We start from the raw sequence: 24,481 nt of genomic DNA, 5'->3' as shown, positions 1-24,481 counted from the left end.
GCTAGATAATTTGAATCAAAGTTGAGCATGAAAATAGCGGCACAAAAGTGTAAACGACAGATTCTTATTTCTTGTAGAATAAACACACACTGAACATGAAACTCAATATGCACAAGGCTGTGGAATGTAAAATTTGATGCATGATTTTCCAATAATTTGCAAATTCATTGAAAAGATGACTATTTTTGTGAAAAGGTGAAAATAGGATATATTTGACACTTTCGTTACAAGTACCATTTTCTATTAAGGCTTCAGAATAAGTCTCATTGGAAACAAATGTGTTTTAAGCCCCCTGGTAACAGTGACTTTAATTTCCTACATGGTCTAACAATTCTACATAAAGTGAGGCAAACTAGTTAGAAAAATCACACTGTGATCAAGTTTCAGCTTTGGATTGTCATGTTTCATTGATTAAAGATATGATAAACAGGAAAGTTTACCGAGCGAGGTGGCGCAGTGGTTAGACACTGGACTCGCACTCGGGAGGACGATGGTTCAATCCCACGTCTGGCCATCCTGATTTAGGTTTTCTGTGATTTCCCTAAGTCACTCCAGGGAAATACCGGGATGGTTACTCTGAAAGGGCACGGCCGACTTCCTTCCCCATCCTTCCCGATGAGACCGATGACCATGCTGTCTGGTCTCCTTCCCCAAAACAACCAACCAACAGAAAAGATTAGACACAAAAGTGCCATTTACATTTCTCAAAATTTTCAAGCCCCCTTTCTGCACTTCATTTTCTAGGAATTGTTCTGGTACCTAACAAGCATCCTGTTTTTTGAGGCAATAAAAGGAATGAGTTGGTCCTTGACAATGCATAAATTTTATTAGTCAGTATTGTTGCAGTGTTGAGAAGCTCAAAATCGAAGTTGATGTTACTTTTTGCTTGCCACCTATACGAGGTACTCTTTAAGATTTGAGAATCAAAGATAAGGTACTTATCAAATGGTTTTGTATGCAGACAGGTGTCGCCACAAGGGTTTTTAACAAGAATTAAGAAACGAAATTACAGGCTTGGGAACTTGCATGAAGAAACCCACCCATAGCTTATCTTTCAAAGCTATCAGACATGACCCCTATGGCAATGGAGTTGCCAGTTCATGTTCTTGAGTCAGTAGTCTCAGTATTAACATGTATCAATGTAATATAGTGAGATATTAATTGTCAGTTTAAAAATGAAAACCACATACAACTAAACGTGGACAACAGGTTGCTGCTATGTAGCCCATTGCCGTGGTACATTCCCTCATATTTGTCAGGCAGTTTCAGGTGCTCTCAGCGCATATTGGAGAAATGAATCTGATTTTGTGAGTTCTTGAAAACATTATCATTCCAGCTGTGATTAGTTTGAAGTGAATTATGGAAAACAGATTTTCTAAAATCAAATATTGAATGCGATCTGTGTTTTTATTTTTACAAAAAGCAAGTTTTAACTGACATTGAAGACCTGAATGACATTTTATATTGGAAAACCTTCTGTTGCTAAGAATGACTATACTTTCACTCAGCAGCTGTGTGTGTACTGATATGAAACTTCCTGGAAGATTAAAACTGTGTGCCAGACTGAGACTCAAAATTGAGACCTTTGTCTTTTTCAGGCAAAGTGCTGTACCAACTGAGCTGCCCAAGCACGACTCATGACCCATCTTCACAGCTTTACTTCTGCCGGTACCTCATCTCCTACCATCCAAACTTCACAGATCATCTTGTGGGAAACTTGCACGACTTGCTCTTCTGGAAGAAAGCATATTTCAGACACGTGGCTTTCTTCCAGGAGTGCAAGTCCTGCCATTTTTACAGGAGAACTTCTGTGAAGTTTTGAAATTAGAGTATGAAGTACTACTGGTGGAAGTAAAGTTGTGAGGTAGAGTCGTGACTAGTGCTTGGGTAGCTCAGTTGGTAGAGCACTTGCCCACAAAAGCAAAGGTCCTAGGTTCAAGTCTCGGTCCACCACACCGTTTTAGTCTGCCAGCAAGACTCTTGTGTTGCTAACTTGTTGTTGTCCAAACTTTCGTGTTTATCATTCCTTTAATCAACGAGGTATAAGAAGCCAAAGCTTAAACTTTATTCAGAGCATGATTTTTCCTGCTATGTTGCCTCAATTTATGTAGCATTGTTAGTCCTAGTTGCAAATTAAATCCACTGTTCTCAGGGGGTTTAAAACAAGGGTTTTTTTTTTATGAGACTGATTTTGAAGGTTTAATAGATAATGGTATTGTAAAAGAAGTGTCGAATATGCCCTACTTTCATCTTTTACCAAAAATCGTCAATCTTTGCTGAATTTGCAGATTATTGGAAAGTAGTAGGAGAATTAAATTTTGTATTCCACATTGCTATTGCTTATTAAGTTTCATTTTCAGCACACATTTACTCTGAGACATGAGAAGCTGAAGTTTACATTTTTTTGTGCTTCGATTCTCATATCCAATTTTAATTCAGATTATGAACATTGTTAGCCTGTGTTGGATAATCAAATACACTTTTTTGTGATTAAAACGATGCTCTTTCAATTGAGACCAGTTTGTAAACATTTATAGAACTTAGTTTCTTGCAGAATCAGTTTCAAAAAACTGCCTTTTCTATCTTTTTAGAAAATGACTTTTCACTTAATTTTTTCAGCATTGCAAAGTGGTGCGTAAATGAAACTTTCTATCTGAGAACCTCGTGTTGTTACGTTACTACATGCCAAGTTTCACATCTGTCATACCTGCAGTCCCTGAGATGTAAGATGCCAAAATTGGGAATTTTTTGGGTGCTGAGTTTTTTGTCTAAAATTTTCTGGCTGAATATGGCTCATAAAATTCTTTTCATTATTATTCTTAAGAGAATGTATAAAGCTGTGCAAGATGTTTAAATTTAATTCATTTCAACAAAATATTGCTTGAGATAGAACAGCTCAAAGTCACTAGAAATTCATGCTCACTCTGCACACATTCACACAGGGAGTCAAACACCATTGTTTCAACAATTGTTAAAACTTAACTAGGGTTCATCAGGGACATGTGTGAATGTTCATATAAAATGTCATTGAAGTATGTGCTGGTGGAGAAGGTAGGCCCATGTAAGTTGACATGGAATGACAACTATTGTTGTTTTAGTTTACTGAAAGCAAATATTTTACAAATTTTAGGCTTACTTATCCAACAGGAATTTTGCACAGGTATTGATGATATTGGTATTGAGCTCACTAAACCCAACAAGTTAACCAGCGAGCTGTGATAAGTACATTAACCTCAGTAATTCTCCCAACACCTGGAGTCATTTGTCACTAGGGCAGAATGTTTTAAATAACTGTGAAGTGGTAAAACTGCTCTTTCTGTTCATGAGTCCTAGGTTGTGTATACTCAGGTTATTCTGCTGGCACGTGATGAGATTCAGTGTAGCATATATATGCCCACGGTTAATGATGAAATCTGATGGACAGGAAAATTCCATGATGCAGTAACAGTGCATTTTGATCCCATATGATAGTGTTCTGAAGCATAATATTCCCTAGCATTTTTTTAAATAATTTATTTACCTCAAACATTGGTTCAGACCTTAAATGAGTGACCTCACATCAGACTGCTTTGTGAAAGAGGATTGTCCCTTTATGAATTGCTCATAATTGCAATTTGTCTTGCTATTCATATACATATGCAGTGAGTGGCCCATTCTTAAAAAGTTGGTTATAATTTTCCTATCCTTCCCTAAGATTGTAACACCCATTGTTCGATAGAAACTGTAGGAGAAGTGAATGGGTCACATAAATTTTGGGTAATTCTCTTAAAAAAGGGTTTGTTTTGACCATTTGTTGTGGTTTAGGACCTCCCCCCCCCCCCTCCAAATGTAACTGACAAGAAGTATCTTCACAATTATTGTTAGACCTGTCTCACTGTCACAGATGTTACGTCACAATTTACCATCTAGTAGGTGCTGTTTTCATTGCTGTATCTGTGACTAATGGAATGCCTGAGATACATGGACACTGGTGCCCCCATTGCTCTTTGTGCAAGAGAAATTAGCATTTTCTTCAGAAGAGATGAAATCAATAATCACCTTGACTACTTTAGAGGTTCAGTTTTATTTTAGAGTTATTAGAGTATGAAAAGCATTGAATTCTCCAGTATCTTTTTGAAGCTATGTTATAACATCTTCTCAACACAAAGTTAAAACTATTTAGTAAGCTGATAAATCTATGTAAGGCTTACTTTTAAGGATATATTCCCTAGATGCTTGCTTGACTATTGATAGGACCGTAGCTTGTGCAGAATTGTATGTGATACCCAGAGCACTGAAGTAGAGGAGATTTGTTAGACTGAAATTTGGTTTCTGCAATGACACACGGAATATGGTTGAGCCATCTAGCTCACTGATACAGAAGAGAAAAGTCCATGACATCAGAATGGCCCATAAGAAGGAATATATCACATTGTTCATCCCCGTAGAATCCATTGCATCATTGTTAAAGCAAGAAATCAGGATTAGCTTAGAGTAGGAGATAAGACGCAATAGCTAGTGAAAATTTCCACTTAGTTGTTTACTTCCAAGTTCATCAGAGAGTTGAGTTAGTTTCAACTTATCTTTGAAGGAGATGATATCCTCTGTCCCATGCTTTTCTTTTTATTGTGGTTATTGTGGTGAGAAAACCCACTATTGCATACTGAAAATAGCATTCCACATTTTAGTTAACTGGTTCATTTGTTGACAAAATACCACCTGTAGAGTTCCGTAAGACCACTGGTCTACCTTTATCGGCTAAGGTGTTATTTATTTTGAAGTATTTGTGTTGTCAGGGCTGTTATCCAAATTACTTGTAAATGTAGTGGGAAAGGAGTTAATATACAACAGAGTAGGTAGATAGCCCTTTATTTCCCATATGACTGATCATCCAGTCACATAGATTTGTTCTTATTGTTCTGTGCTTCTGTATCATTATTTTATTTTGGAACTCATTCTGTGACATGACACACATAGGTCTGTGCATGTGCTTCTAAATACAATCTCTTACGTTTTTAACTATTTTAATCACATTCAGTTCATGTTTCGAAAATATTATGGTAATGTAGATGTTGACTGGCTCAGTGGCTTTACATACTATACAATAGCTGAAATATGCATTTACTGGTTTCAGGTAAATTTATAAATAGTTTTAAAATGTCATAATTGATCATCACTTAAAAGAAAAAAGAAAAAATAATGGGATGGGAGGATGTTATCAAGATTTGAAGAAATGAAAAGAAAGTGAAACCAACATCTCAAAAAACTGAGTTGATTACATGTGGCAGTATGGCAAGCTATGTCAGCGCTTTTACAGTATAAAATGCATCACCCAAATGGGAAATGTGCATCACAGTCGGGTACAACGATGTTGGATCAGATGTGTCAGTGTTGAGATAATTAAAGTAGTGGCATTGAAGGAATTTTTCACTCAAATTTGTTCACAGGGGTACTACTGTTAATTCTGCCTTTTGTCAAGACATTGAGACTTAGAGGGTTGCAGTCAGATGAAAGATGGGAGAAATGGTAAAATATGTGGCTGCTCTCTCGTGACAACACTTGATACTACACTTCATTTGCCATCTAGCAAGTGTTGGTGAGTAAAAATATCAGTCATCCCACAAATTAATAACACCTGTGGCTGTAGGTACCGTACTTGATATACTATTTTTTTTCTAATAACTGATCACTTTATTATAGAACAAGATAATGGCCTGTGATTACTCTCAAAACTGATTACTTTAAAACCCCCCGAAACTGTGTTACAAAGAGTACGTAAAGAATTAATCGTATTGTATTAAGTAAAAAGTCTTGTACAGCCTTCTCCCGATTTCCATGGACGAGCAGCCAATGCACAGCTAAACACTTAGTTAGTTACACAAATACTTTAAGGACCTTACAATTAATATCTTCACAGTTAGGCAGATTCTTTTAGAGCTTTGCCTTTGCTAGCAATGCTTTTAGTATTTGTGATCTTACCTTGACTTCAAAGTGTTTGCGAACTCTGGAAATAACTATTGCACTATTGACCATGAAATTTCAATAGGCCTTGAAATCCATATCCAACCCTGTATATGATTTCAGCTTGTCATCTGTTTGCTGAATATAGGCCTCCCCTAGTTGTTCTGGTGTTGACATTTTAACAACGTTGATTTAGAATTATATTTTATCTGGTGCTAAGTTTCATTAGGGATGGGTCCCAGTCACATCTAGTACAGAGAATGAGACCTAGATTAAATTAGTGTTTTATGGGATTGAGAGGGCAGGGAGAGTATGAGTGTGAGGGGATTCTTTGGGCAAGATGAGTAATCAAATGTGGATAAATTAGAGATCCAGAATTAAATGTGCCATTGTCTACTTGAAAAGAAGAGAAGAAAGAAAGAATACCACAGATATTCTCTGATGCCATGGTTTTTATACTTTTTGATCACACCTCTACTGGGTTTATAGATTGATAGAAAGTTAAGAAAATTTCATAGTTGAGGAACTGCTCAGGTGTTTGGACTTGAAATGAAGAAACAAATTATCAACTCTCTTGTGAGTGTTTTAATTTCCATAATCTGTATCAATTTTTTTTTTATTTTGTTCTTTATTTTGAAAAGTTCAATGATTGTGATTGAAAAACATATTATGACTTTCATCACTTCGTACATGTCAGCATGCACAGAAAAATACATAACTGTTGCTTGTTTTTTCAGGTCCTTGGGAGATCAAATTTAGTGACTGGTCATGTAAAGACCCAGCTAATTGCTCATGATAAAGAAGTATATGATATTGCTTTCAGTCGAGCTGGGGGTGGTAGAGATATGTTTGCTTCAGTTGGTAAGTCAGTAGAACTTAAATACTTGTAAAACCAAGGCATTAATATTAATGATTTTTAACATCATTACTATTGAACTTTAGGTTAAAAGTAATAATGACACTATCATCATCCTCATTTTTCAGTTCTTTTTGTTTTCACGCCAATACCCCACATAATGCACAAAGTAAATTTATACATGTAAATTTCATACGGCAAGTTGAAATTTGTATGGCCAAGAAATATAATTATAACACTCTCCAACAATGTGCTTAATTAGTTACTTAAGGGGGTAAACTTCAAAGGTCATAAATGGCTCCTCCTCTGCTCCCTTAGAGATATATTTAATTTATTTTCAGCTTGTAACACACAATTTTAGATGCAAATGCAATGTCAGCAAAGAAAAATTAATGTTATTTGTGCACACAACAGTTGTTTACATTTATTAAATTAATACTGTAGGACAATATTATACTTCACAATAAAAAGTTGGTTTTGTATGCAATTTATTACCACATTTGTTGCTAGGATAGGTCTGTTGTTAACACAATTACTCTTGTTAGCTTTATGTTATAGGAGGATTTATGCATAAGCCACTGGTGAAGTCTACTTTTTAAAGTAGATCCAGTCAACAACTTATGAACATTTGGTGCCAAATTATGACCAACAGCTTCTTCCGTATTCAGGTTTTTTTCTGTCAGTGTTAATAATCTGTTAAATAAATGGAAATCGGTTTTATGCCTTGTATCGTAATTGTGATTTTGCATATTCCTGTTTGTGACCTGTATGTCTTCCTCCATTATCATAATGTTTTGTAGAATATAAACATCTCTGTTATTGCCTCTAATGGGTCAGTCAGGTCTGACTGACTGTGGTGTCATTGATCAGATGTGGCATGAAGTGATGGGGGTCAGCACACCACAGTCGCGGCCAGTCAGATTGGCAGAATTGGTGCTGCTACTACCCAGCCAAGTAGCTTAGTTGGGGGGCTGAGGACGCCCTGTTCCTGTGCAACCCCCAAGGAAAGATCCCTGGCAGTACCAGGAATTGAACCAAAGTTCTGCACATGACAGCCAGTAGTGTGTACAGCATATAAATCGTGAGAATGTTAGTGAAAACACTTCTCATATTAGTTCACCAAGTGAGGTGACATGGTGGTTAGCACACTGGACTCATGTTCGGGACGACGGTTCAAATGCACATCTGGCCATCCTGATTTAGTTTTCTGTGAATTCCCTAAATTGCTTCAGGCAAGTACTGGGATGGTTCCCTCGAAAGGACATGGCCAATTTCCTTCCCATGCTCCCCTAATCCGATGGGACCGATGACCTCGCTGTTTGGTCCCGTCCCTCAAATCAACCAACCAGCCAACCATATTAGTTCAACTGATCTCACCCCACATACTATTCCAGAAGATGTGAAAATGTATACTAATACAAAATACACTGTCATATGTCCTGATGTGAAATGTTGCCAAGTTCCTCTTTATGTATGTCCAAATTCTGCATATAATCAATAAATTGGTCACATTTGATAGCGGTAATATCAGATGGTGCACATCGCAATTATTTTTGCTAGTATCAGAATAGCACATAATAATTCATGTGAACATTTTAAGGGCTTGGAAGTGACATTCACATAGTTGTGTAGCATATGCTGAAAATAGGTCTTTAGTAGGAGTTATTTGTTACAGAATACTAAAGTATCTTAAACTACAGATTTAGTTGTCTCACAAGTGAACATTTTCAAACATGATTTCGTCTATTAGTATGACATATGTGAATGAACACTCCTTAACTCTCAGATTATCTCACAACAGTGACCATCTTCTGAAAGAATAACTTCTTTTTAAGATGTAAGATTTCTCAGGAATTTGGAGAAATGCTGCTATTTATTCAGACAACAGATGACTGTAAATTTTTACTAAAAATTCAATTGTTGGCATTCATCTTGGGGCTTGACATCATGCATAATGCATTGGATGAATATAAGTGAGGAAAGGGGTTTGGTTCAAAACCTCATCTACCCACTCTGAGCCAGGTTTTCTGTGTTTTCCATGATTCACTATGCAAGGTCAATGTAGAGTTCTTTCCATGTCGTTGCCCATCTATAGCTTTGTCTTTAGTGATGTGCGCATGAGTGGGACATTAAATCTTCTTTTCTGAAGACTCCATCATGGGCAACACAAATAATGTTAAAGAGTCTTAAAAAAGATTACTAACAAAACAAAGGAACACTCTTTCTTTAATCTGATGAATAATAATATAAATATAATAGAGGGAAACATTCCACTTGGGAAAAATATATCTAAAAACAAAGATGATGCGACTTACCAAACAAAAGCGCTGGCAGGTTTGTGTTTGTTTGTGTGCCTATCAACATGCCAGTGCTTTTGTTTGGTAAGTCACATCATCTTTGTTTTTAGATATATGAATAATAATATAAAATTGACAAGTAAAAATCACTTTGTTGTAGTTTAAAAATGAACAAGTTGATCACGCAAAATGAAAATGCTAATTTCATTGAGACTGTCTTGAAGCAAAGTTCAACTACAATTTCAGTTTTTCTGTCAATGCATGGAGTTAAAATTCCACAAAAGGTTTAAATTCTTCTGTCTGGACGTGGAATTAAATTTCCCTGAACAGTCTACAATCAGTATACTACAGGAATAATTTGAGCCAAGTTTTAGGACATCCACAACCATGAAGACAGATTTGTCTTCCAACCAGGATGTTGTCGCTGTCAGAGACAGTGGCATCAGCATGGACTGGATATCCAATCTGGAGTCCAGGCTCAGTCAGCTGCAGATGGGAAGCCATGCACTGGCCTGAATGCTGTCTGACTGCAAGATATCTTGGGATCTATTTTCAATCATGTGTGTTGCAAAAGCAAGTAGGTTCCTGTAGCACTTGGTAGGGCCACTAAGTGGAAAATCAGAAAATCTACTTTTCGGTGAAAAGGTGTTGCCTGGTAGTCTGGCAACCCCCGATGCTAGGATGTATGATGTATTATTGACCTTGCAGGTAAACCATGACATATTGTGTTCCATTGTCTGAGTGAGTGAGGCAGTGGCACTGTTCGGTGAAAAGGTGTTGCCTGGTAGTCTGGCAACCCCCGATGCTAGGATGTATGATGTATTATTGACCTTGCAGGTAAACCATGACATATTGTGTTCCATTGTCTGAATGAGTGAGGCAGTGGCACTGTTCAGTGGAAACAACCACTGAGCAGGGATTGGTTTATAGTGGAATTCATTGATAGCTGAAATCAACTGCTCTGTTAAGGTGTATCACCATAATTCATATTTAAACTTTGTAAACTGCAGAAGACAATCATTGAAATCTACAGTATGTAGAGCTGAGATGTGTTGTGAATTTACTAGCGAAGCCCCTTTAGGAGTTGACCACCCCTCCTGTACTGAGTTACAATGAGACTTTAATAGTGATTGTGTGTTTACTCTGTGGCAGTTTCATTTTGTTAGCTGAACTATGATGCACAGTACCCACATCAAAACCAGAAACACTTTGTGTGAGTGGGTGATTCTCATTTTTTTAGCCTGTTCCTAGTAAGATTGCATCTATGAAATAGCTGTCCACTAATGGCAGTGTCAAATGGACTTGTTGCCAGACTAGTTAGAAACACTATTTCCGAAACTTCCTGGCAGATTGAAACTGTGTGCCGGACCGAGACTCGAACTTGGGACCTTTGCCTTTTGTGGGCAAGTGCTCTACCAACTGAACAACCCAAGCACAACTCACGCCCCGTCCTCACAGCTTTACTTCTGCCAGTACCTCGTCTCCTACCTTCCAAACTTTACAGAAGCTCTCCTGCGAACCTTGCAGAATTAGCACTCCTGAAAGAAATGATATTGAGGAGACATGGCTTAGCCACAGCCGGGAGGATGTTTTGCCGGAGAGCTTCTGTAAAGTTTGGAAGGTAGGAGACGAGTCACTGGCAGAATTAAAGCTGTGAGGACGGGGCGTGAGTCGTGCTTGGGAAGCTCAGTTGGTAGAGCACTTGTCCGCGAAAGGCAGAGGTCCCGAGTTCGAGTCTCTGTCCGGCACACAGTTTTAATCTGCCAGGAAGTTTCATATCAGCTCACACTCTGCTGCAGAGTGAAAATCTCATTCTAGGAACACTATTTCCTTCCACCAGGATAGGTTCTAAGAATGGACAGTCTACAAATAATCTCATAAGACAGCTTGTTATGTTTTGGAATGTACTCAGTGTTTATAGAATCCTTTATAGAATCCAAGAGATATTTTAATCACATTTGTTGTGGGTTCAGAAGAAGGAAGTGAGAATATACAGCTGGCAGTACTACATAAAAATTACAAATAAGGTAGCACGGAGGTTACAACACTCGAATGTGGGAGGATAGTTGTTCTGGTCTTCATCTGGCCATCCATCTTCAGGTATTCTGTGGTTTCCACTAATTCACAAAAGGCAAATACTGGAATAATTCATCCGAAAAGATCATGGTTCATTTATAACATTAAGATAATTCTCTAGTCTGAACTTGTGCTATTTTCATAATGACAGCATCAACAGGATGTTAAACCATAATGTTCCTTAGTACATACCAACAAAAAGGTTTTTTCATTCTTGGAAAACCCCACAATCCTTTTGAATATTTCTGGTGGAAGTCACTCACGTTTAAGAGCCCTGTGGACATGGAATTTATTGCTGGGAATGTGACATTCCGTGGTGACATTCCACCAACCACTAAGGTATTTAAATTAATGTGGTGGAATTTGTGTGTGTGTGTGTGTGTGTGTGTGTGTGTGTGTGTGTGTGTGTGTGTGTGTGTGTGTGTGTAATTAATGGCTGAATGAATGAAGTAATGAAAGGACACCAAATGAAATAATATTGCAAGTGTTAGCAGACGCAGTTTAATCCTATAGCATCTAAATTTGGATTTACGAATCCCATCACAAAAAGCCTTGTCAAGTATGTCCTACTTGAATGGGAAGTTAAGAAACAAAGCAACGGCATTGGTTCCTAAATCACTGAGTCTGTTAGATAGAAGGCCGTACAGGAAACTATTCACTTAGATGTATAAATATACACATAATAAAAAGTGCCCTAGAGGAATGATCCAGTGAGAGCATTATTTTGTATGCATGTCATATTGCAGTTAACATGGTGCATAAGTAAAACAAATGTAAAGTTAACCAATGGTGCTAACACACATTAGCGTGATTAGTTCTGATATTTTTGAAGCATGTTTGGTGTTAGGCAGCTACTCATTGCTAAAAATGCATGGAAGGCCCATTTCACAGCACTTGCCACAGTTCAAAAGTGGCTTTATAGTTGGGCTGAGTGAAGTGGAATGAATGATTTGTGTGTTTAGGATGCATAATGTACATTATGATGTCTTAATGGACAGAAAGGGGGGGGGGGGGGGCACTGATTTTACACACCACATAGCACTGTATTTTATTTTGTTGATCATTCAGACTTATGTCTTACACGTACTGTGTGCACCTAATTACAGATCTAGATAGTCATTGTATCAGACATAGTATGCTTTTAACAGGAGAGCATATATACTTTTGTTGGAATGTGCCATAACCAAGAGACATGGACTGTTGACAGCTTGTTTGATACCATCTTAAAGAGTGGATCTCAGTCATTCATTACCATGAAGGACCACTATGTGGAATTATCCTGTTGCTGATGAGAGAAGACACATTCTGACATAGTTTGAAGTGACAAACAAGTGCTACTCTGATGGCATGGTGCAGGGAGCCATCAATATGACTTCATTTCTGATAGTGATTTGGGAAATCTGATAACAATACGATGCTTCTGGAAAGCCTTAATTCCAATTGTCACTTCTGAAGAGACCATCTGTTAAAAATGTAACACTTGCCCACACTTTTCACATTGTTGTAAATCCTTATGTTGCACCAGAGCAGGGAAGCTGGACTTGAATTTGGAAGAAAAGTGATTCAAATGTCCAGATCCGGTTTTCCGTGAATTCCCTAGGTCACTTCAGCCGAATTTCTTGTATGGTTAGTTTCAAAAGGTATAGCATATTTCCTTCCTCATCATTCCCCAATCTGAGCTTGTACTTTGTCTCGAATGACCTCATTGGCGATGGGGCATTAGAGTCCATTCTTCCTTCCTTATGATGGAGGAGGTAAGCTTTAGTTGTTTCTAAAAGTTAGAGGTTATTGAAGTTTTCTGTCAACAATTGCATTGTTACTCAAAAACGTCATGCCATGTGAAGTTGTTGTAAAACAGAAGCCGACTCTTGGCAACCGTGTAGCTATCTTATTAAACAAGACATTCACTGTATGATCACCAAAAAAGAAATTAATAGCATTGATGAAAGCAAGTAATACGTGAGGTTCATCAATTTTAAAGAAGAATATGATTTAAAATTAAATTTATGTGAATACACCAGAGAAAAATGCTTGGGCAGTGATCTGCATTGATTGTGTTGTAACAAATTATGTGTTTGAGATTATATGTGAATTGTGCTGTGATTTAAGAGTTTATGATCATTCAGGATTTTTCATTGAGTTGCCAGAAACACTGGGAATCTTCACTAAGGCCAGGATCTCATTCAAATCAACAAAACCAAAATAGGTAAAGTTTGGAAATTTTTTTGAGACAATGAAAATACATACAAAGGATCTGTTTGGGAATTATGATTGATCATACTTTGAACTTTATTTTATATTTTAAATACAAAAGAAATATGGCGGCCATGATTATGAATTGATGAAGGGCCTGCAAATTTGAAATACGCAGACTACATGCAGTGTAGCCCCTCAGGAGTTATCTGAAATCGAAAATGGATAACATTAGTTAATACTACATTAAATTTATGGGAGCTTATACCTAACCACGATGAAATAACATTAAATTTAATGATATGGTGCTAACTTGAACTTTGAGTTAAATTTTTCCACCCTCTTTATGGATTTACAAAAAAAAGTTAATGTTAACAAATTTCATAAACGAGAGTGGTTTGAAAAGTTCTCGAAATAGAACACTAGAAAAGTACTTAAATCACTGAAAACCTTCTTTTTATTTTTCAATGTAGTCTCCTTGTAGATTAATGCACTTGGTCCAACAATGTTCCAGTGCCTTGATCCCATCTCGAAAATGAGTTCCTCCAGGCCTGAAGATTAGTTGTCAACTCTGGCTATCAATTCTTTGTTTGAAGTGAATCTACATCTATCAAAAAAAATATCAGTTTGGGAAGAGATGGAATTCTGAAGGAGCCATATCAGGTGAATAAGGCGGGTGTGGCTACAATTCATACCTTAGTTCATGTAATTTTGCCATGGTGACGGCACATCGTTTTTGACCCAGCATGAAGAGTCGTGGCACCCATCGTGCAGTTAATTACAGATGACATCTGGCAAATGTGAGCAATTTCACGCACTTTCAATCGACGATCCTCCATGAACATTTTGTGCACTTTCAAAATGATTTCTGGAGTAGTGACACACCTTGGCCGACCAATGTGCGGATCATCTAAGCTATCCCAACCAAATTTAAATTCATTTGTCCACTGTGCAACAGTGCGTATGAGCCTCTCAGCTCACCTACAGGCAGTTGCAGTTATTATAGGCTATGCACAGGGTGGCCTAATCACGTGCACTCTCTGCATGCATGAGGCGCATATCCATCCCAGTGTGCATGTGTTCTTCCTGTGCAGTAGCATCATGTAGGCTACGGCCTGACAGCAGGCTACCTGTGCCTGCGCACACCCCTGTCCACCTGCCTACCGGCTGGTACGTGAGCTGAAACATCTTGGGCTCTGTGATGACTGATTTCATGTTCAGTACAGCATTAAATTTCAGCCAAAACAAAATACAAACACTATATATTCCTAAGATCCCTTGCATTGATTTCCTTAAAGGGACAGAAATATTTTGTTGTGCATAACATGAAATGTCACTAACATGAATATATGTTTCAGGGGCTGACGGCTCTGTGAGGATGTTCGATTTGCGTCATTTAGAACATTCTACCATAATATATGAAGATCCTCAACATACACCACTCCTTCGCCTGGCGTGGAACAAACAGGATCCCAATTACTTAGCAACAGTTGCAATGGATGCCTGTGAGGTATTTTTTTTCTGGTAGACAACTATAAGAAATCTTGAACTGTTTATTTCTGCATATACAGAAAAAATAGTGCAATATATCATTCTTCAACTAATTTTATGCTTTTGGCTGCCTTTTGCAAGTAGCAGTGTGGCTGTTTGAGTAGTCTGAATGTCGTGTAAAGCATCTCAAATCATTACGCCACCACCAGTCTTTCAAAGTTCTCAAGTTTACTCTGCACTAGCAAGTGAAGGATGTCATATAGAAATTAACCCCTGTGTGGTCTTCATGTTGTGGAAGACTTTGAGTCTTGTATGGAGGATGTAAGTAATGACAGAATGAAGCTTTAGTTTAATAGTGAAGTATACTTACATAGTGCAGGTAGAATACAGTAACCTATACTTCAGCATCTTAATCGTGATTGGGGTCTGATGTGCCAACAAATGAGATTCCATCAAATGCCTCAGGTGGTATTAAAAGTTCTCTACTGCCTCTTAACACTTTTTGGACATCAACCATACCAATACGGTGGTAGTCATATTGTCGTTCCAGCCCACAACCGTAGAGATACACCCGGCTTTTCTATCATGCTGTACATGGCACTTTATCGGGTGATTGCTCCCTTCAGTGACTGCCGTCTGTTGCGAACATGTGGAACTATTTGCATTTTCAGGAGACCTTGTATAAATTCGATCTATGGGAACTACATTGGTACTTGCACTTGTGTTTTCTTGTTTGGTGAGAATGATGTTTGATGTTCGAGGGAAAGAAAATTAGAGAAGTACTTGTAAATGAAGACTGAGCTGCAGAATCTGTTAGTGATTTTGAAGACGGACAAAAATTGTGAAATATTACAAAGAGAAAGTGAAGATGTATGGAGTGACATTGAAATTATTCATGAACTCTGGACCCCTCACAGGAGAGAATGAAACGGAAGGGAAATATTGAATACAGATGGCATATTTACACTCAGAAGTATGCTTTCTGTAAAGATAATTCTGGAGTGAATCCTTGTTGTGCACCAAGAGAGGGGCGTAATGAAAGTGAATGTTTTGATTTTATACACTGCCAGTGCAACTAACAGCTTTCACAAAGTAGTGACTGAATAATGTCAATGCCCTACCAGGGGATTACAATAGACAGATAAAAGTGTAGATGAGATGTATAAGCTTTTAACAGTCTGCATGCAGATGTCTTATGAAAAAAAGAATAGACTGAAGAACTACTGGTCTACAGACTTGCAGACTAAACACCCTTATTTTCGAAAGTAATGCTTATAGAAACAGATTTCTGACAGTTCTTTGAATTTTACGTTTTAGTGATGCAGGCATTTTGGGAGTTGCTGAGAGAACAAAAAGGCTTTATAAAATGAAGTATACTGTGAATTTTTTAAAAAGTGAAATTCAAGTCAGTTCTAAATTCATGCAGAGATTTGTGCATTGATGAGTCTCTAATGTTGTGGGAAGTTTGAAAACAAATCTATCAGAATATACCAAGCAAAAGGACACATTTAGAATAAAACTGTTTATTATGTGCAATGTTGAAACTAGATTTATTTTAGCCATTAGCATGTACACAGGTAGAACAGAAATGGAAGTTAATTGTGGCCTTTGTGTTTCTGGCACTGTTGTAACCACTTTGTTGAAGCCTTGCTTCAACATAGGTATTATTATTTTTTTGTGATTACTGATATGCAAGCCCCAATGTGTTTGTCTTTCTATACAAAAATAGAACTGATGTCTGTGTGACAGTTAGGCCAAAAATACAAGAATAGAACTGATGCCTTTGTGACAGAGGCCAAAAAGGAAAGGGGTGCCAACAGATTTGCCTTCAAAACTAAAGGAAGGACAAATTACATCAACTGATTGTATGTGGACAGGAAAGTTTATGGACAAGGGAGAAGTGCATGTGTTTTCACCAATTCACACAGACACAGTTGTTGATACAGGAAGAGCAACAACAGAGAAACAGTAAAGAAAAATCAAGAAACACAGTACTGTACACATTGAGGTGATGGTGTAGTGCAGCAGCTCGATGTGGCATAGACTTGGCAAGTCGTCGGAAGTCTCCTGGAGAAATGTTGAGCCGTGCTGCCTCTACTGTCTGTAATTGTGGAGGTGTTACCAGTACAGGATTTTGTGTACGAACTGACCTCTCGGTTACGTCCCCTAAATGTTCAATGGGTTTCATTTCAGACGATCTGGGTAGCTAGATCATTTGCTCAAATTGTCCAGAATGTTGTTCAAACCAATCATGAACAATTGTGGGCTGGTGATATGGCACATTGTCAATCCACGAATAGCTGCAAATGGTGTCCAAGTAGCTGAACATAACCAGGACCCAGTCCATGCCGGGTTAACTCAGCCCTTGTTGGCAACTTGGGTCCAGAGCTTTGTGGGGTCTGCACCACACTTGAACCCTACTATCGACTCTGTAGCAACTGAAATCAGGACCCAGCTGACTAGGCCTCAGTTTTCTAGTTGTCTAGGGTCCAACTGATATAGTCACAAGCCCAAGAGAGAGACTGCAGGTGACGTCATGCTGTTAGCAAAGACACTTGTGTCAGTTGTGTGCTGCCGTAACCCATTATGGCCAAATTTCAACACACTTCCCTAATGGATACAGTTGTCGTGTGTCCCACATTGATTGCTTCTGTTATTTCGTTGAGTGTTGCTTGTCTGTTAGCACTGACAACTCTACCCAAATGCCACTGCTCTCGATCATTAAATGAAGGCCTGTGCATTGCCCTTGGTGGAAGGTAATGGCTTAGATGCGGTATTCTTGGCACACTCTTGACACTGAGGATCTCGGGATATTAAATTTCCTAACGATTTCTGAAATTGAATGTCCCCTGTGTCTAGCTCCAACTACTATTCAGTGTTCAAAGTCTGTTAATTCCCAATTGTGTGCCCATAATTGTGTTGGAAACCTTTTCACATGAATCAACTGAATGCAAATGTCAGCTCTGCCAATGCACTGCCCTCTTATACCTTAATTATGCAGTAGTACCACCATCTGTATATGTGGATATCACTGTCTGATGACTTTTGTCACCTCAGTGTGTAGCCAGAAAATGGGAGCAGTGGATAAAACTATCATGCAGATTCACTCTAGTGAGTGCACATCAAAGTCAGTCAAGTGATATAGAAAGTTTTTATTTCACCTCTTGGACTTGTCTGTACTGAACACATATGTTCTTTACCAAATGAAAGCTGGTAAAAAACCACAAGTACTAGACTTTTGCTTGGAGCTCATGAAACAGTTGCTTGAGAGCTACAGCATAGTCATCAAAGGGTTGATATTGCAATGGTATGAAGATGGCATGCAACTAATTTTAAATTGGCGTGGAGTGGACTGCATGCTTAGATACATATACTATACACAGGAGTAAGGTGATCTATATTCTAATTATGAGGAAAGTTTATGTAGTTAGTTTTTCATTCAGACACTCTGTTTGAATGTCGGTTGTTCATGAGATGATCAGGTAACGCCTTGTGTGAGGAGGAGACATGTGTACTTTCACAGGTTGGAATTTGACTGTGAGAGGATAATGGCCTATTGAGCCTGCAGTTTATTGTTAAGCAATATTGCAACTCAGATTGGTCGGGGTTCCACGACTGCTGTGCAAATATGGAATTTATGAGTTTAGGAAGGCTGTAATCAGCACTGTGAAGGATCTCAATGGCATTGGCCCAGCTAATGCCCTATAGCATCCTTACATTGTTCCTTTGGGCATGCAGAGGAATAACGTGCCTTGAATCAGGAAATGGGCTCCTTTGCAGCAAGACAAGCATCCACACAGGTGACTTGATGCCATCTGGAGCATCTTGGACTGTCAGCATGTCAACCTTTTGCAGCTTCCCTTGACTTTTCCAGAAAGAGCACGCCATTGTGGTGTGGCCTACAACACTGGGCACAGGAGTGGCACCACACTGTTTGTTCAGAAAAGTCCCAGATCTGCATACAGTATCATAATGGCTGTATTTGTGTGTGTAGACTTTGTGGAGAACAAACCTTGACAAAATTATGGCAGACAGGCACAAGAAAGGGTACTAAACACACAAGCTTTTGCCCAGAAGACCTACTTCTGAAATAAATAGACACACACACACACACACACACACACACACACACACACACACACACACACACACACACACGCACGACCACTGCCTCTGGCCATTGGCAGCCAGAGACAAGTTGTTGTTTGTGTGTGTGAGTGTGTGAGTGAGAGTGAGAGGTGCGTGTTTTCAAAAAAGGCTTTCGGGCCGAGAGCTTAAATGTGTATCAGTCTTTTTGTTGTGCCTGTCTGTGACTCAGCATCTCCACTGTATGGTGAGTTGCAATGTATCCTTTTCATAATATTGCCATTATTCCATCCTGGGTTTTCCATTGCCTGATTAAACCATGACAAATTGTTTTTGTCATTGTCATATAGGCCCCACACTTTTCATTATGATTTGAGGTGCCATCCAGTACAAAACATCATCACCTCTGGTCAGCGTAGCTATGGATAGCATCAATTTCTTTAATAGGTCTGTTAATATGTATTTCATTACTTCTTCCAATATTCCCCTCTCTTGTGTTGTTTAGGTCAGAAAAAAATGGCCTGAAAGGCATATCACCTGCAAAATATTTATTGTTGTTGTTGTTTACATACGTTTAAGGTACTAAATAGTGTGGCTCTTAGTAGATCTCTACATTGTGTTGTTCAAACAAATAATTGGGTTGATGACAAATTTGCTTTGCATATCTGAGATGTCCATACCTGACTCCTTCTTTCAGATATTTATGTATGTATAACAACTACTGATAAATTCATATGTTTGACAGGTGATTATTTTAGATGTCAGAGTTCCGTGTACACCTGTTGCAAGACTAAATAACCATAGAGCGTGTGTCAATGGAATTGCGTGGGCACCACATTCATCATGCCACATATGTACAGCAGGTAATAGAAAAGAATCACTGTACGGAGGCTTATTCATTCTACTGTCTTCAGTGCTTTTAAACAAATTAGTGCTTTTAATAGTAAGCACCCGCCTAGTTTAAAACTGCTATATATCTCCTGTTTGTTGAAAGTCCATTAATGAATCAAAATTTATGATACAGGGTAATTGTAACTATTTCTAGCTATTAGTTGTTCTAAGAAAAAGCAAAGAACTTTGGATTGAAATTCTGAGTGGTTAAATGTGTGACTGATTGGTAGATTTCTGTATTCTCATTTCCCTGCAGGGAAGCAAGTTGAAAACTGTCTAATGCTGCATGACATTTGTCTGACTGTTTATGGCAGAACAGTGGCAAAAAGGGAAGGATTGTTGGGAAGTGTGATAGGAGCAAAAAAAGGATAACATCACAGACAAATGATCAAAGAGTTTCTGACACATAAGTAGGAAAGGGAGGGGGGGGGGGGGGGGGAGGGAGACGAGAGAATGGAAACTAACTTAGTGAACAGCGAGCAGAGAGGGAAAGGGGCATTGAAATGAGAAAAATTGTTAAGAAATACCAAATTACTTTAAAATACATGTAGGTAATGCAAATACAGTGTTTGAGAGATGGAGGAAGTCTAAAGGCAGCAATACACAGGTATGCAATGTAAAAGATTAATTGAGGAGTTGTTGTTGTTGTTGTTGTTGTTGTTGTCTTCAGTCCTGAGACTGGTTTGATGCAGCTCTCCATGCTACTCTATCCTGTGCAAGCTGCTTCATCTCCCAGTACCTACTGCAACCTACATCCTTCTGAATCTGCTTAGTGTACTCATCTCTCGGTCTCCCTCTACGATTTTTACCCTCCACGCTGCCCTCCAATGCTAAATTTGTGATCCCTTGATGCCTCAAAATATGTCCTACCAACCGATCCCTTCTTCTAGTCAAGTTGTGCCACAAACTTCTCTTCTCCCCAATCCTATTCAATACCTCCTCATTAGTTACGTGATCTATCCACCTTATCTTCAGTATTCTTCTGTAGCACCACATTTCGAAAGCTTCTATTCTCTTCTTGTCCAAACTAGTTATCGTCCATGTTTCACTTCCATACATGGCTACACTCCAAACAAATACTTTCAGAAACGACTTCCTGATACATAAATCTATATTCGATGTTAACAAATTTCTCTTCTTCAGAAACGCTTTCCTTGCCATTGCCAGTCTACATTTTATATCCTCTCTACTTCGACCATCATCAGTTATTTTACTTCCTAAATAGCAAAACTCCTTTACTACTTTAAGTGTCTCATTTCCTAATCTAATTCCCTCAGCATCACCCGATTTAATTTGACTACATTCCATTATCCTCGTTTTGCTTTTGTTAATGTTCATCTTATATCCTCCTTTCAAGACACTGTCCATTCCGTTCAACTGCTCTTCCAAGTCCTTTGCTGTCTCTGACAGAATTACAATGTCATCGGCGAACCTCAAAGTTTTTACTTCGTCTCCATGAATTTTAATACCTACTCCAAATTTTTCTTTTGTTTCCTTTACTGCTTGCTCAATATACAGATTGAACAACATCGGGGAGAGGCTACAACCCTGTCTCACTCCTTTCCCAACCACTGCTTCCCTTTCATGCCCCTCGACTCTTATTACTGCCATCTGGTTTCTGTACAAATTATAAATAGCCTTTCGCTCCCTGTATTTTACCCCTGCCACCTTTAGAATTTGAAAAAGAGTATTCCAGTCAACATTGTCAAAAGCTTTCTCTAAGTCTACAAATGCTAGAAACGTAGGTTTGCCTTTTCTTAATCTTTCTTCTAAGATAAGTCGTAACGTCAGTATTGCCTCACGTGTTCCAACATTTCGACGGAATCCAAACTGATCCTCCCCGAGGTCTGCATCTACCAGTTTTTCCATTCGTCTGTAAAGAATGAGGAGTAGAGATGGGATTTAAAGGGAGCAGAATCAGTCAAATAAGTAGTAGTGCAACTTTGTGCATGGAGATTTGCAAAACCATAGTGTGTGTGCTGTATTTTGCCCATTCCAATGGGAGCTGGTATTGGAGAATGTAATCCAAGTAACATCCGATATGAACCAACTTTTAAAATACCTGTATAATGATGAGCACCATGCTCTGTGGACTGGTTAGTTGGATTTACGCTTGGCTACTGTTTGATGCTGGTGGGCAGTGGCATGTCCTCATGCTCCCACAGAATGCTGCATAATGCTTTCAGCAAAGCTTATCAAACCAGTTTGCAACATGGTTTAATGGCCGAAGTGAAACATCTGTAGTTCTGTGTGTGGTGGTAGAGATATCTCACTGCCATAGCTGAACTTGGCTAGCAACATTATACAGGTACAAAAGTGTAGACCTCCGTTACTTACTTGAAACTATATTGTACATTGGGATCAGGGACTCAAAATAATTTATAACACACACACATAATCATAATCAAGTGTAAGTCTACAGGAATGTATAAAATTATTATTATTGTTAGGTTTCTGTTTTCTTGCCTGTAAATTCCAGAGATAAGATTCTTCATCCTTAGTCTTCTCTAGTTTTGAAGATGCTATCTGTTATTCATACTCATTTCTCTTCCTCTTTGTCACCAGAAAACTCCCCGTCCTCTTAATTTTTTGTATTGGTCTGTATTGCTTCAGAACTTTGTATCTACCATAGATTACTTTTGTGGTTGCAGTTTTTTGTATGTAGTATTTGGCTTTTACTTGTGGATTAATTTTGTCCTCCAGTATCTGTCTGTTTACTATTTCATTGTGTTTATATTTAATCTGTTATGTCACACAGTGGGTCCTACTTGCCAAGAGTCTTGGTATATCACCCCCCCCCCCCCCTCCCCCATTTCAATCTTCATTTTGTCTTTGAATCCAGAAGATAAAACTAATGCCATAGAAAACTATAGATTTGATTTAAAGTACATTAGTGAGAGTTCTTTTAAAGTGAACTATGGATTCTACTGTGTTTACTGAATGCACATAGTCTGTTTCCTGACATTCATACTGGAAAATATATACATTCATACAGGAAACTGAATGTATGTTAGTGGGACATCAGCCATTCAGTAATGACAAAAGTTCTCTTTTTCCTTCAGCAGTGTTTTTTTTTGGAGTTATTTTTACATTCTACAGAGTCAGAGCTATATATTTTCATCTTCAGACACCTCGACAGGACGTAAGAGTCAGCCAAGATCTTCAAAATGTCTTCCCTAATATAAACCCAGGTTATACACTCCTGAGCTACATTTACAATGTTTGGAAGTGCACATTGTAATTGTATAACCAATGTTTATATGAGACAGCACAACTATTACAATTTATTCATGTGTTTTTAAAGGCACTGCAAGATGAAGCTGTTTGGCTTTAAAATCAGGAGCCAATAATACTGACACCAATAAATATTGCTGAAGAAAAAGGAAGAGGGAAATGTTTTGTGCATGTATTATCATTTATTGTCATGGAGAGTAATGTTTTTAGTTGTCACCCAAGTGTTGGGTATGGCATTCAATAAGAAGGAATACTTTTATTGACTGCAACTATTAGCATTATGTTGTGCTTTGTTTTTCATTTCTCTAACCTACAAGATTTGGTCAATAATCATTTGAGATCTAATGTGTCATTTAGAGAGGGGCTGCATTTTTTGAAAGATGAGGACAGCTTTCAGAAATAGTACAGCGAAAAAATAACAGCAGTGTCTAACATTGTATTATTGAAGTAGAGAATTAGCAGCTTTAGGTCATGACTAGGATTAACGAACTCAAAGTAGTCAATAATTGCTTACAAGAATTAGTTCCATTCCTGAAATGTATTTCTTGTTGAGTATTCATTTAAAAATGTAAATAACCTACAAAAATGTGTATTGTTGTCCTACCTCATACTGAAAATTAACTAAGTGGTTATTATTACACAAATTAGACAGTATTGTAATTTCAGGTGATGACCATCAAGCTCTCATATGGGACATCCAACAAATGCCACGAGCAATAGAGGATCCAATTCTAGCATACACAGCAGCAGAAGGTGAAATCAACCAGATTCAATGGGGTGCTACACAGCCGGATTGGATTGCGATATGTTACAATCGTGCACTGGAAATATTAAGAGTTTGACTTTTTGCTTCAGCCAAAATTTCTTTTTCCATAAAATTTATCATGTAGAAGTTTTTGTAATTTTAAGTACAATACTTTGTGTATGTATGTATGTACGTATGTATGATGTCTTTTTAGGTAAGAGTATTAAACAAAGTGAAATTGCAGTTTGTTGCGAATTGGGTATATTGCTTATTTTTTGTATTTAATGAATTTTATTAGAGAATATTACCCATGGTAGTAGAACATTCCTGTGATTCTTTTGATATCATTGGAGACAGTGTTAGCATTACTGAGGCAGACTACTTAAAAAAAATTTGTACCCAAAAGGGAAGAGGTTTTTTCCCCCATGAGCGTCTTCGTACACTGATATAGTTTTGAAAACTGATGTAAAGAATAATGTAATTAAAATATTTATGAATCAAAATGAGTTTTTTTTTATCTTGACACTTCAACATAAAGATATATGTTTAAGTGTGTTTGTAACAAAATATACATATCATTAATATTTCAGGCTCATTTACTAAATGATTGTCTTAAGTTTAAAACAGCTACTTGATATTCAATTAGTGATAGGGCTTGGAAAATAATTATAG

At 37.9% G+C, this 24,481-nt stretch overlaps 1 protein-coding gene across 4 annotated transcripts in view; it reads left to right on the top strand.

The window, feature by feature from the left end:
- Positions 1-24,312, top strand: part of LOC126298837 (DDB1- and CUL4-associated factor 7) — a 148,764-nt gene extending 124,452 nt beyond the window's left edge. For all 4 annotated transcript variants that reach the window (XM_049990315.1, XM_049990316.1, XM_049990317.1 and 1 more), the window contains 4 exons: positions 6,678-6,801; positions 14,721-14,872; positions 19,685-19,802; positions 23,731-24,312. In XM_049990315.1, the coding sequence (XP_049846272.1) occupies positions 6,678-6,801; positions 14,721-14,872; positions 19,685-19,802; positions 23,731-23,906 (570 nt within the window). In that variant the 3' untranslated portion in view covers positions 23,907-24,312. The remainder of the gene's footprint in view (positions 1-6,677; positions 6,802-14,720; positions 14,873-19,684; positions 19,803-23,730) is intronic.
- The last annotated feature ends 169 nt before the right edge of the window (positions 24,313-24,481 follow it).

This window comes from Schistocerca gregaria, chromosome X (genome assembly GCF_023897955.1).
Source record: "Schistocerca gregaria isolate iqSchGreg1 chromosome X, iqSchGreg1.2, whole genome shotgun sequence".
NCBI classification, from domain to species: Eukaryota; Metazoa; Arthropoda; class Insecta; order Orthoptera; family Acrididae; genus Schistocerca; species Schistocerca gregaria.
The sequence above is the reverse complement of the archived record's forward strand: the minus strand, read 5'-3'. Positions and strand labels throughout refer to the sequence as shown.